At 43.4% G+C, this 14,674-nt stretch overlaps 1 protein-coding gene across 1 annotated transcript in view; it reads right to left on the bottom strand.

Moving 5' to 3' along the window:
* LOC137373682 (uncharacterized) overlaps window positions 1-14,674 on the bottom strand; it is a 41,852-nt gene that overhangs the window by 4,050 nt on the left and 23,128 nt on the right. The window contains exons 2-3 of the mRNA XM_068038850.1: window positions 4,815-4,898; window positions 240-467 (exon numbers count right to left, since the gene is read on the bottom strand). Of these exons, the coding sequence (XP_067894951.1) occupies window positions 240-467; window positions 4,815-4,898 (312 nt within the window). The remainder of the gene's footprint in view (window positions 1-239; window positions 468-4,814; window positions 4,899-14,674) is intronic.

Below are 14,674 nucleotides of genomic sequence, written 5' to 3'. Positions count from 1 at the left end.
CCATTTGTCATAACCTACTGTCACTTAACCATTAATTTAGCTACTCTTCTCTTTTAGTTTTTTCAATCTTAGTTGTCCTGCAGAATAGACCATGGCTTTTCAAATTGTTATTTTCAATTAAAAAAAACTATTCAAAATTGACTATTCATTCCATCAGTCCTGCTGCACAAACATTCTTTCCAAATGTTTCTTGTGGATGCACCTGTAGGGAGTTGAAACACTTGATTAAAAATACATACCAAAATCTCACAAATCGTATTCGATAACTGGTATGAACAGTTAGCAGGTCTTTTATCGGCAAACAACTCTTTCATGATGCGGCAAGAACCTGGTACAAAGTCTGCTCGGCGACATGTTACCTCCTCCTGGGGTCTCTCTTCGTCTGCGTGCAGCCTGAAAACTGGGCAGGTATCATCGTACTGGGTAATTTTCAGCCTGGTACTGACTGTGCTAAGGTTTGGTTTGTACTGTAAAGAATGCAGAATACAAGTTAAATGCAATTATTGAATAAATGTTAATGTTTCATTACCAATTTAAAAAAATAATTTTTCCACAACACCACCATCATTTTGACACCCAGGAGATATGGTCTAGAAAACAATCAATGTCACTGATCAGTTTTGAAGAAAATATGCCTAAGATAAACAGGAAAGCATGCTAATTTCAGTTTTCCCTTCCAATCAGAAAACTCAATCAAGACTATAAACCCACTGGCTTACAGCATACTGAGTAAACCGCAATAAAGATTCAAGTTTGCAAGTCGAGACTTCAGAGTTCTAGTGCAGATATGTCCAAATGTGTGTTCTCAAGCTCCAGCAAACTGACTCTTGAAACACTTTTATTTCTTATTTGCTAGTTTGTCCTATTTGAATTTTTGTAAGCTTCAAGGTTTGGAAATGACTGCTCTGGACACTGTTGTTTCTTGGATGGATAAATTCTAACTCACAAAATCAAGATCTGTCAGCATCACCTGAGATATATATAAATTAAAGGAAACAAGGATTTAGATATGGAATTTTCCTATGGATTCTCCTGATTGTCCAAAGTTTTAGTAGGAATTTGGCAGTAACTCTGGACAGTGTAAAATGGCTGTCTGAAGTTCCTCCAGAATTTCTGCTGATATTTTGCCAATGTAATGTCAAGTGATCAGAAAAATCCTTCTGTAAATTCTATTCTCTATGTGCCTCCCTAAAGGGTCGATGGTGGACAAAAAGAAATTGGAAAACTCCTGCTCTAGTGGCCCATCCTTTTAACATTTGTTAGCATTTGGTTTCCTGCTTCCTAACACTTAGTACAATTATTTAAAATCAATTCTAATTATTGGAATTTTTATGGGATTTCTACCTATCGTGTAATGTAAATGATTTTGCACAAAAGCTTAAGTGTCGGAAGTCCCAAGTCCACTTGTAGTTCTGATCATCTCTAGAATCAAATGTGTGGAATTTAAAAGGGTTGCTGCTCCCGAGTACCATCCCCTGACATCTGGTGGAAAGTGCATGTGCATGGAAATCAAGCAAAGGCAATAACAACAACTTGTATTTGCATCGCACCTTTAATATAGTAAAATATCCCAACGCACTACACAGGAGTGTTAGCAGACAAAATTTGACATCGAGCCACTTAATAAGCTATTAGGGCAGGTAAACAAAAGCTTGGTCAAAGAGGTAGGTTTGAAGAAGCAGCTTAAAGGAGGAAAGAGAAGTAGGGAGGGAATTCCAGAGCTTAGGGGCTAGGCAGCTGAAGGCACAGCCACCAGTGGTAGAGTGAAGGAAATCGGGGGTACGCAAGTGGCCAGAATTGGAGAAGCACAGAGATCTCAGACAGAATCATTCATGAAAAATTGCCACTTGGGTGAGGGACCACAGCACTGCTTATGTCCACAAAACTGCAAGCAGCATTTGTCAACAACTTTAAGAAGTGGGGAGAAAACACAACACATGGAAATATTACCTTAAATGCTATCAATGCTATTTCAGAAAGAAAGGGTTTGAAAATCTGCCCCTCTGAATTTAAAAAAAATTAAAGGTACAAATTTGACAACTGGAGAAGTTAATTTTTCTTACTACAGAGTAAATTATTGTCTGCAAAAATATAATTACAGTTTTGTCTAAGAATTCCAGTTCTTTTAATAAAATGTTGAATTTTTCAATTTTCCAAAATGGTTTATTGTTACCGTTTTCAAGAATATTTTCAAAAATTTTGTGCAATCATGTTTATCATTTTCTCGAGGTCGGGGGAAACAATATGCTGCTCATCAAATCAGATATCTCCGTGCTTGAAATGGAATCTATTTCACATGCTTTTTGTACCCATTATTTGGTGTAGTGCATGTTCGATTCAGATTCCTTTTAATTGGCCTACTAACAGACTTTAGTAGACTATACCAATCCAAATAATCTGCAAAATGATTCGTGAAACCAGCAGAGGAAAAAAATTCACAGTCTGAACTGGAGGTAAATCCAAATACCAGATGAGCAAAGAACGTGTCTCAGCTCATTGCATCCTCCAAACAAATGGACAAATATAATCAAATTAAAGTAGTGAACACACACTACTGAGTCAGCGGCGCTTGAGATGGCTTGGCCATGTGAGCCGCATGGAAGATGGCAGGATCCCCAAAGACACATTGTACAGCGAGCTCGCCACTGGTATCAGACCCACCGGCCGTCCATGTCTCCGTTATAAAGACGTCTGCAAACGCGACATGAAATCGTGTGACATTGATCACAAGTCGTGGGAGTCAGTTGCCAGCATTCGCCAGAGCTGGCGGGCAGCCATAAAGACAGGGCTAAATTGTGGCGAGTCGAAGAGACTTAGTAGTTGGCAGGAAAAAAGACAGAGGCGCAAGGGGAGAGCCAACTGTGCAACAGCCCCAACAAACAAATTTCTTTGCAGCACCTGTGGAAGAGCCTGTCACTCCAGAATTGGCCTTTATAGCCACTCCAGGCGCTGCTTCACAAACCACTGACCACCTCCAGGCGCGTATCCATTGTCTCTCGAGATAAGGAGGCCCAAAAGAAAGAAAGAAAGAAAGTAGTGAACTGATTTTTCAGGAAGTGCTTTAGTGATATCGTGCTCCCTCTGCTGCTTTATAATTGTATTACAATCAGCAAACTTGTCAGTGCATCAATTGTCAATAATTACTTAAGTAGCGCTCAGTGGCTAGACAGCACCAACCTCTTCACAGCGCTCATTACCTGCAAACAGCTCCAATATCATCAAAAGATGGTGGATAGTATGTAAACACCAAGCAGGGGAAGGGAGAGAAAAAAGGAAACAGGTCTAGAAGGCAGCAAAAGCACTGATGAACATAGAACATAGAAAAAATACAGCACAGAACAGGCCCTTCGGCCCACGATGTTGTGCCGATCCTTTGTCCTCTGTCAAGGACAATTTAATCTATACCCCATCATTCTCCTTTATCCATATACCTAATAATGAGGAGAATTTTAAGGATATTTTTAAAGGCAGGGAGAGATGTAGCAGGGCAGGGATAGACATAGTGTGATGCCATAAACTACACTAAAGAACTACATGAGAGATCATTACCTCACTACACCTGCCCTCAACAAGTTCCACTAGTTTCCTGGGTCCCCAAGAGTCAACTAATATTCTCATCCTCACCTTCAAATCACGTCATGGATCTTCCTTTCACCCACCCCCAACTTCTCCTTTTACGTCCCGACATGCATCTGCTGGTCCTCCAACAATTAGCCTACTTCTCACATTCTGAAAGTATCCTGGATATTTGTAATCTTATAAGTTATGGAAGGTGGAAACTGGCAAAGAAAGCATCAGAGCTGCAAGGTGATACAAGCATTGATTAGGGTTTTGGTGGCAGCAGAAGTGGGAGATAGAGGCAGAGCATGCATTGCTGAGATGAAATAAAGTGGTTTTGGTGACAGATCCGATATAAAATCAGAGGAAGTCAAGCTCAAGGTCATGCAATAAGCCAGGGCACTGCACCTCTGGGCTCAACCTGAGGTGGTAATCGGGTGGGGGAATGGGAGGTGGATAGCCAGTGATATGCGAGTGTCAGGGAAGGCTAATAGGATGGCTTCAGTTTTGCTAACAATAAGTTGGAGTAGGTTTTGTTTCATTCAACTCAGTTCCAGAGAGACAGCTGCAATAACTGCGGGATTAGTGGAGGTAATGGCAAGGCCAAACGTATGAAAGGTGACTCCATACTTCCAGATAAAAACACTGCCAAATTATGTAATATAAAAAGAGTGGAGATAAGCATTGAACCCTGGATACACCTTGCAGATATAGGAAGAAAACTTTTTCAAGTTTATGTAATAAATACAGTGTAATAGCTAGGAGAGGAAGCAGGAGAGAGCAGTGTGATGGAGGTGGACCATGAGGGAAAATATTTGAAGAAAACTGGAGTGAGCCATGTTATGACTTTGATTAATGCAGGCACTATTTAGAAAATTAGTTTAAGCCATGCAAGATGATGTACTGAAGTGGGATAGTGTAGCATCTTCATTGTTTTTGTATTATTATGTACAGACAAATTGAACTGTGTACTAACTTGAACTAAGTGCATTAGTCTATAGGCTCACCCACTGTAAAATAAAGCAGTTTACCATTTTTATCAAAGGTTATCAAACGAGGTATGAAGGAGAGAAATACTTGCTTCTAGGGCCTTATCATACCTCTCAGAAAATCCCAAAGTGTTTCACAGTCAATGAATTGCATTGAAATTATGTATGCAAATATTGAGATAAATATAGATTCACTTCTTTACCAGACATTCATGCCTAGATAACTCAAATAATGCAACCCATATGACAGGCAGCTCGAATACTTACGGTAGTTGTGTTGTCCTTATATGCATGACCAGATATACGGTAAGTTGGAGTGGGCACCTCATTTAAATAAAACTGTAAGCAAACCTGCACAAGAGAGATCAAGGTTGTATATACATTAAGAGAAACAATACTGATAGACCAATATTTTACTGCATTTATTCTGTTAAACATATTAAGGTGGGAATATAATACTCAGGAGTAATTACATGTCATAATATCATTTAGGTTTATTAAATTACTTCAGGTGAGGGGAGTGGAACACCACTGGACCCTTAAATGAAACTGTAGTAATAATTCTCATATATATCTGCCCATCTGTATTAAAAAACTGACATCTATGTGCACTTCCTATTTGTGTCACTTGACATACTAACGTCACATTTTTTCACACTTATTGTCAATTTCTTTTCTAATATAAATTCCTATGGACACATTTATACTGAGTTCTAACAATGTAAATTTGTCACACTTGTAAACTGCCACCCTCCACCTCCTGCCATTTCTCTCCCCTCAATCTTACATGTTAAAATAAAGGTAATATGATGAATATTTGGATAGTCAATCAAGCAAGGTAATTGAGGCAAAAACACATATAAAAGGAAGACTTGCATTTATAAACCACTTTTCACAACCTCAGGAAGCCCCAAAGCACTTTACAGCCAATTAACTACTTTTGAAGTGTAGTCACTATGGTAACATAGGAAATGTGGCAGCCAATTTGCATAAAGCCAAGTCCCACAAACAACAATGAGATGATAACCAGATAATCTGTTTTAATGATTTTGGTTGAGGAATAAAGATTGATCAGGACATGGGGAGAACACCCTCGCTCTTCTCTGAAAGATGGCCTCTCCAACAGTGCATCACCCCCTCAGTACTGCACTGGCATGTCAGCCTAGATTTACTGCCATGCGACTTGAACTCACTCAAAGGTAAGGGTGCTATTACTGAGGCACCGTGAACACATGCATACACTAAACAGTAAAATTTAAAAGAGGAAGGGTAAATAGCTCAAATATATCACCCTTTAAAAGTCGGAAGACAAATTAGTAGAACTGTAGGAAAAGCACATGGAAACCTAGGTTTAATAAAGACGACAGAGTACAAAAGCAAATTACCAATTAGGCTGCAGTTTCAGGTGGCTTACTTTAGGAAGAATGCCATAGCCATGCAAAATGTGAGAGGTTTAACTACAAGCAGAAAGAAGCTGGAGAAACTGGGATTCTTTAGAGCAAAATGGGTAGAGCTCCAAGAGAAACACTCAAAATTATGAGGGTTTTGATAGGTAAGAAGAAACAACAACTTGTATTTATAAAGCACATTTAGTGTAGAAAAATATTCTAACATCTTTCACTGTGGTACAAGAAATTGGATGCTGAGCCATTAGGAGGATTACCATAGGCTGTTTTTTTAAAGAAGATGTTAAAGGAGGAGGGAGGTGGAGAGGTAGAGGGGTTTAGGGAGGCTGGGTAATTAGGTTGGCTGAGGTGATTAAAGAAACGGCAACCAACAATGAGATAAAGTGAGGGGGGGATGATGTCGCCAATGTCAAGAGAAATGATTATCAGTTGATCAGAATTACAGATAGCTACCTCTCTTTGATGACAGATAATGGTGAGATACGCGAGAATCTTTAGCTGGCAGATAGTGACCTGGGAAAAGAAATACTACAGAGATATGATGCTGGAGAAGACCTAGTGATCACAGTTCTGTACGCAATGAACAAAGAGGCAGCCATTGCCATCAAGCCAATGACCAAACAGTAGGAATTAAGGGATACGGTGAGAGCGCGGGTAAGTGGATCTGAGTCCATGAAAAGATCAGCCATGATCTTATTGAATGGCGGAGCAGGCTCGAGGGGCCGGACGGCCTACTCCTGCTCCTAGTTCTTATGATCTTAAAAAGGGATCAAGAGACCAGATCTGACTGCTCAGGCCACAGCTTTGGATCTTAATTGGGTTAATTATTGCCAAAGTAATGGCCTTCACACCATGACCTCATTTCCTTCAAATTTTTTTCAAATGGCACTGGACCAGGCTTGACCTTGCAGCCCAATCAGCTGGCCAGCTGTTGCTGCAGGCTGATTGGCATTGTACTAAATCATGGGTGTTGCTGCTCCCAAATAAAAGTATGGTGATGTAAAAAAAAAGGCTAGTCATACAAATGGAGTGTTTAGCGATAGTTATAGGGAGACATTATCAGCATAGGGTAAGGAGGAGGAGGGGGAGTTAAATACAAGGATGAGAATGTGAGATATGAACTTTGAAACCCTGGGGGACTGAGAGGCAATGCATGTCAGTGAGGACAGTGAGGACAGGTAAGCAGGACTTAGTACAGATAGGGTGGATGCTGCAGAGCTTTGGATGAGCTGAAATTATGGAGGATAGAGGATGAGCAGCTCAGCAGGAGAGCATTAGAATAACCAAATTTGGAGATAACAAACGCATGAATGAGGGTTTCAGTGGCAAATAGACTGAGTGCCACCAATGTACATTTAGAAGCTGACCACATGGACTTCAAGGAGATGGTGCGTGGGAAGAGAAGCTGATGGTGAATATGCTCTGGCTCGAATTGGATAGGTAAAGGTGAAACCAAGCAAGACCATCGAGACAGACAACAAAAGACAGACACTGGAGAAGGATGATATGATCAGCCATGTCAGACTCTGCAGAGAGGCTGAGGCGGATAAGTATAGATAATGCAACTTTGTCAAAGCCACAGACTAATTATGGCTTTAAGGCTGTTTCAGTGTTGCAGGAGTCACATAAAACTGATCAGCGGATTCAAACAGGGAATTGTAGAAACTACTTAAACCGGTTGGTAACTAGAGGGCATAAATTTAAGGTCAGCACAAACTTAAAGGAAGGGAGAGGTTACGTGGAGGGTTGTTAGGACATGGACTGCCCGACCAGAAATAGTGGAAGCAGAATCCATGATAGCTTTCAAAAGTGAAACAGATAAATTCTTGAAAAACTAAATAAAGGAAAAGAGCAGGGGAATGAGATATCATGGATACATGGTTCAGAAAGCAGGAACAGGCGTAATGCATCACATGACCTTCTTCTGTACTGCATAATTCCATGATTCTACACAGACAATTGAAAACCAGGTTCAATCACAAAACATTAGCCCAGAAGGAGAAGCCCAAGCCATTCAATTCAAATACAGGTATCTTGTGGCTTTCATTTATATGTATGGGAGGTCCTCAAAGAGGAGATAGTTGTTGTGCAGACGAGACACATTCTCAAGAGGGGGAAAGGAAGGGCATCCCAAGCTAGAGCTCCCTAGATGACTAGAGATTAAAATGAAATTTGAAAAGTAAGTTCATAATAAATGTTAGGGTCATAATACAGTAGAGAACCAAGATGAATATAAAAAGTACAGGGAAGAACTGAGCAAGGAAATAGTAAAGCCAATAGGAGGAGAGTGTATGAGAATAGATTAGTGGCAAAAAGGAACCCAACAGTCATTTATAAATAGTAAAAGGGCAGTCAAAGGAAGGGTGGGGCAAAAAAGACCTTCATTAAAGAAGAGGATGCTGCCAATGCCACAGTGAAGGAGGTGGCAGAGAAATTGGATAGGATAAACGTAGATAAATAAGTACCAAAAAGGTTGGCAGTGCTCAAAGTAGGGTCCAGCTAAGGGGAGGTGGTGGCATACAGAGTATTGATCTGGAGACATGGGTTCGAATCCCACCACAGCAGTAGGTGGAATTTGAATTTAATTAATAAATCTGGAATTAAAATCTAGTCTAATGATGGCCATGAAACCACTGTCGATTGTTGTAAAAACGCATCTGGTTCACTAATGTCCTTTAGGGAAGGAAATCTGCTGTCCTTACCTAGTCTGGCCTACATGTGACTCCAGACCCACAACAATGTGGTTAACTCTTACATGCCCTCTGAAATGGCCTAGCAAGCCACTCAGTTGTACCTAACCACTAAGAAGTCAATAAAAAGGAATGAAACCAGACGGACCACCCGGCATCGACCTAGGCACTGGAAACGACAACGGCAAACCCAGCCCTGTCGACCCTGCAAATCCTCCTTACTAACATCTGGGGGCTTGTGCCAAAGTTGGGAGAGCTGTCCCACAGATTAGTCAAGCAACAGTCTGATATGGTCATACTCACGGAATCATACCTTACAGACAATGTCCCAGACACTGCCATCACCATCCCGGGGTATGTCCTGTCCCACCAGCAGGACAGACCCAGCAGAGGTGGTGGCACAGTGGTCTACAGTAGGGAGGGAGTTGCCCTGGGAGTCCTCAATATCGACTCTGGACCCCATGAAGTCTCATGGCATCAGGTCAAACATGGGCAAGGTAACCTCCTACTGATTACCACCTACCGCCCTCTCTCAGCTGATGAGTCTGTACTCCTCCATGTTGAGCACCACTTGGAGAAAGCACTGAGGGTGGCAAGGGCACAAAATGTACTCTGGGTGGGGGACTTCAATGTCTATCACCAAGAGTGGCTCGGTAGCACCACTACTGACCGAGCTGGCCGAGTCCTAAAGGACATAGCTGCTAGACTGGGTCTGCGGCAGGTGGTGGGGGAAACAACACGAGGGAAGAACATACTTGCCCTTGTTCTCACCAATCTGCCTGCCGCAGATGCTTCTGTCCATGACTGTATTGGTAGGAGTGACCACAGTCCTTGTGGAGACGAAGTCCCACATTCACATTGAGGATTCCATCCATCGTGTTGTGTGGCACTATCACCGTGCTAAATGGGATAGATTTCGAACAGATCTAGCAATGCAAAACTGGGTATCCATGAGGTGCTGTGGGCCATCAGCAGCAGCAGAATTGTACTCAACCACAATCTGTAACCTCATGGCCTGGCATATCCTCTACTCTACCATTACCATCAAGCCAGGAGACCAACCCTGGTTCAATGAAGAGTGCAGGAGGGCATGCCAGGAGCAGCACAAGGCATACCTCAAAATGAGGTGTCAACCTGGTGAAGCTACAACCCAGGACTACTTGCATGCCAAACTGCATAAGCAGCATGCAATAGACAGAGCTAAGCGATCCCATAACCAATGGATCAGATCTGAGCTCTGCAGTCCTGCCACATCCAGCCGTGAATCGTGGTGGACAATTAAACAACTAACTGGAGGAGGTAGCTCCACAAATATCCCCATCCTCAATGATGGGGGAGCCCAGCACATCAGTGCGAAAGATAAGGCTGAAGTATTTGCAACAATCTTCAGCCAGAAGTGCCGAGTTAATGATCCATCTCTGCCTCCTCCTGAAGTCCCCAGTATTACAGATACTAGACTTCAGCCAATTCGATTCAATCCGCATGATATCAAGAAACGACTGAAGGCACTGGATACTGCAAAAGCTATGGGCCCTGACAATATTCCTGCAATAGTGCTGAAGACCTGTGCTCCATAACTTGCTGCGCCCCTAGCCAAGCTGTTCCAGTACAGCTCCAACACTGGCATCTACCCTGCAATGTGGAAAATTGCCCAGGTATGTCCTGTACACAAAAAGCAGGACAAGTCCAACCCGGACAATTACCGCCCCATCAGTCTACTCTCGATCATCAGCAAAGTGATGGAAGGTGTCATCAACAGTGCCATCAAGCGGCACTTGCTTAGCAATAACCTTCTCAGTGAAACCCAATTTGGGTTCCAATAGGGCCACTCAGTTCCTGACCTCACTACAGCCTTGGTTCAAACAAGGACAAAAGAGCTGAACTCAAGAGGTGAAGTGAGAGTGACTGCCCTTGACATCAAGGCAGCATTTGACTGAGTATGGCATCAAGGAGCCCTAGCAAAACTGGAGTCAATGGGAATCAGGGGGAAAACTCTCTGCTGGTTGGAGTCATACCTAGTGCAAAGGAAGATGGCTGTGGTTGTTGCAGGTCAATCATCTGAGCTCCAGGACATCACTGCAGGAGTTCCTCAGAGTAGTGTCCTAGGCCCAACCATCTTCAGCTGCTTCATCAATGACCTTCCTTCAATCAATCATAAGGTCAGAAGTGGGGATGTGCCCTGATGATTGCACAATGTTCAGCACCATTCATGACTCCTCAAATACTGAAGCAGTCCGTGTAGAAATGTAGCAAGACCTGAACAATATCCAGGCTTAGGCTGATAAGTGGCAAGTATCATTCGCGCCACACAGTGCCAGGCAATGACCATCTCCAACAAGAGAGAATCTAACCATCTCCCCTTGATTTTCAATGGCATTACCATCACTGAAACCCCCACTATCAACATCCTAGGGGCTACCATTGACCAGAAACTGAACTGGAGTAGCCATATAAATACCGTGGCTACAAGAGCAGGTCAGAGGCTAGGAATCCTGAGGCGAGTAACTCACCTCCTGACTCTCCAAAGCCTGTCCACCATCTACAAGGCACAAGTCAGGAGTGTGATGGAATACTCTCCACTTGCCTGGACAGGTGCAGCTCCAACAACACTCAAGAAGCTCGACACCATCCAGGACAAAGCAGCCCGCTTGACTGGCACACCATCCACAAACATTCACTCCCTCCACCGCAGACACACAGTGGCAGCAATGTGTACCAGCTACAAGATGCACTGCAGCAACACACCAAGGCTCCTTAGACAGCACCTTCCAAACCCGTGACCTCTACCACCTAGAAGGACAAGAGCAGCAGATTCATGCGAACATCACCACCTGCAAGTTCCCCTCCAAGTCACACACCATCCTGACTTGGAACTATATCGCCGTTCCTTCATTGTTGCTGGGTCAAAATCCTGGAACTCTCTTCCTAACAGCACTGTGGGTGTACCCAACTCACCTGGACTGCAGCGGTTCAAGAAGGCAGCTCACCGCCACCTTCTCAAGGGCAATTAGGGATGGGCAATAAATGCTGGCATAGCCAGTGATGCCCACTTCCCATGAATGAATTAAAAAAAAGATGCATCCTAAGTTGCTGAAAGTAAGGGTGGAAATTGCGAAGGCTCTGACCACAATCTTCCGACCCTCCTTAGATATGGGAGTGGTGTCTGAGGTCTGCAGAATTGCAAATATTACACCCCTGTTCAAAAATGGGAAAAGGGATAAAGTATAGGTCAGTCAACCTAACATTTGTGATAGGGAAACTTTTAGAGACTGTTATACAAGACAAAATGAATTGCCACTTGGAAAAAAATGGGTTAATGAATGAAAACCAACACGGATTTATTAAAGGCAAATCGTGTTTAACTATCTTGATTGAGTTCTTTGATGAAGTAACAGAGAGACTTGATGAGGGTAGCGTGGTTGAAGTTGTGTATACGTTCTTTCAAAAGGAGCTTGACAAAGTACCACATAATAGATTTCTTAGCAAAATTGAAGCCCATTGGATTAAAGAGGCAGTGACTGCATAGATACGAAATTGGATATGGAGTGAAAGCAGAGTTCTGGTGAACAATTCTTTTTTTCAGGCTGGAGGGAAGACACAGGCTCGGGGCCTTCACATCCATGGAGGAGTCAGGAGAGGAGGCAACAGCAGACCTGCGAGGAACCTACCAGAAAGAATATAAATCAAGACCCAGGTTCGGGGCCTTCACTTACCTTGAGGGAGTTGGGAGTGGTGACGGCAGCATACCTGCGAGGAACTACCGGGCACAGTTTAAATCAAGACTCAGGCTCGGGGCCTTCACATACATGGAGGGAGTCAGGGTGATGGCAGCAGCGGTATCTCTGGGGGCCCGCCAGAGTTTGAGAAGAAGTATCAAACCGTGACATCACAAATAAGTCTAGAGTTGACTGGCTGGTGAGTATTACTGGTTAGGGACTGAGTCTAAACAACATTAAAAATATCAAGCATTAACCACAAGTGACAAGTGAGTGTTAAGTGACAAGTAAATAAGGTTTATTACTATTGGTGAGGTTATTACTACAATTCGTAGTGTTTTAGTATTGGTAGGGTATATTAATAGTGGTAAGGTTTATTAGTATTGGTAAAATTTATTATTAGCAGCACTAAGGTTATTATTACTATTGGTAAGGTTTATCACTATTGGTAGGGTTTAATAGTACTAGTAGTGGCAGGGTTTATGAGAAACAGGGTTTATCTGTAGTATCAAAGTTTATTATCTAATAAATAGAGGAATGGCACAGCTGCTCCGACCTCTCGAGTGCACATCCTGTGCTACGTGGGAACTCCAGGACTCACAAAGCAAGGGAATACACAATAAATGGGAGGATATTGAGAGGGGTAGAGGAAGTGTGAGACCTTGAAGTGCATGTCGTCAGGTTGCTGAAGGTGACAGGGCAGGTAGATAAAGTGGTGAAGAAGCCATATGTAATGCTTTCCTTTATTGGCCGAGGTATAGAATACAAAAGCAGGGACGTAATGGTGGAACTGTATGGAATGCTGGTTAGGCAGGGAGAGAGGCAATGGGTGACCCCCAGACAGTCAAGAAGAAGCAGGCAGGTAGTGCAGGAGACCCGTGAGTGCATCTCACTCTCCAACCAGTATTCAGTTCCGAATACTGAAAGTGATGGTTCATCTGAGGAGTGCAGCCAGAGCTAAGGTCATGACACCAGGGCTGGCTCAGCTGCACAGTAGGGCACAAGTAATACTCGAAAAGCAATAGGGATAGGAGATTCGATAGTCAGGGGAACAGACAGGCGTTTCTGTGGCCACAGTCATGAATCCAGGATGGTGTGTTGCCTCACTGGTGCCAGGGTCAAGGTGGTCAAAGAACGGCTGCAGAGCATTCTGAGGGGGGGAGGGTGAACAGCCAGGAGGCGTGGTCCACATTGGTACCAATGACATAGGAAGAGGGATGTAGTCTTGCAGTCAGAATTTAGCGAGCTAGGTAAGAAATTAGCAAGCAGGACCTGAAAAGTAGCAATTTCCAGATTACTCCCAGTACCATGTGCAAGTGAATATAGAACAGTGTATGGCTAGACAGGTGGTGCAGGAAGGAGGGCTTTAGATTCCTGGGGCACTAGGATCAGTTGGGACAAAGCTGGGACAAATTTCCTTTTGGGATGATTTGCTGGTGCTATTGGGCAGGGTTTAAACTAGCTTGGCAGGAGTGTGGGAACCTGGAGATGATACACCAAGGTGCACAGAGAATTGGAAGAGACAGACAGCACTAGAGTAGAAAATAGCAAAGTATTAGGTGGGATCAGAGTGAGAGTGTTATTCAGTACTAAGGAGGGGAGTAGTTCCATATTGAGTGCTGCTTGAGTGCACAGAGTTTGAAGAAGAGGGTTTGGTGAGTGAGGCAGTTCGGTGAAGAGGGTAACTATAAATTAATTAAGAAAAATAAATTTAATTTACTCAATAAAGATGGCAGCACAGGTGATGTGTCCTGGCTGCAGTATGTGGGAGCTCCTGGATGCCATTGCAATCCATGGCAACCATGTCTGTAGTAAGTGTCTACAGCTCGAGCAGCTTCGGCTCAGAGTAGATGAGCTGGAGGCGGAGCTGCAGACATTGTGATGCATCAGGGAGGGGGAAACATACCTGGACACTTTGTTCTAGAAGGCAGTCACACCCTTTAGGATAGGGCCGTCCGATTAGGTCAATGGGCAGGGACAGGAGGGTGTAAATACAGGTCAGGCAGGTAAGGGGATTGTGAAAGTGGGAGTGGAGCAGCCTCAGCTAGTGCAATTGAGCAACAAGTTCGAGGTTCTTGCAGCTTCTATGGAGAAGAGAGAGGGCTGTAGTGTGGATGAGTAGACAGACCATGGCACCATGGTACAGGAAGCCATTAAAGTAGGGGGAGTTAAAAGGAATGCAGTGGGATTAGGGGATAGTATAGTCAGGGGGTTTGACTGTTCTCTGTAGCCAAGAGCAAGAGTCCAGAAAGCTGTGTTGCCTGACCAGTGCCAGGGTTCGAGACATCTGCTTAGGGCTGGAGAGGAACTTGCAG

This window comes from Heterodontus francisci, chromosome 1 (genome assembly GCF_036365525.1).
Source record: "Heterodontus francisci isolate sHetFra1 chromosome 1, sHetFra1.hap1, whole genome shotgun sequence".
Taxonomy (NCBI): Eukaryota; Metazoa; Chordata; class Chondrichthyes; order Heterodontiformes; family Heterodontidae; genus Heterodontus; species Heterodontus francisci.
This window is presented reverse-complemented; position numbering and strand designations above follow the sequence as displayed.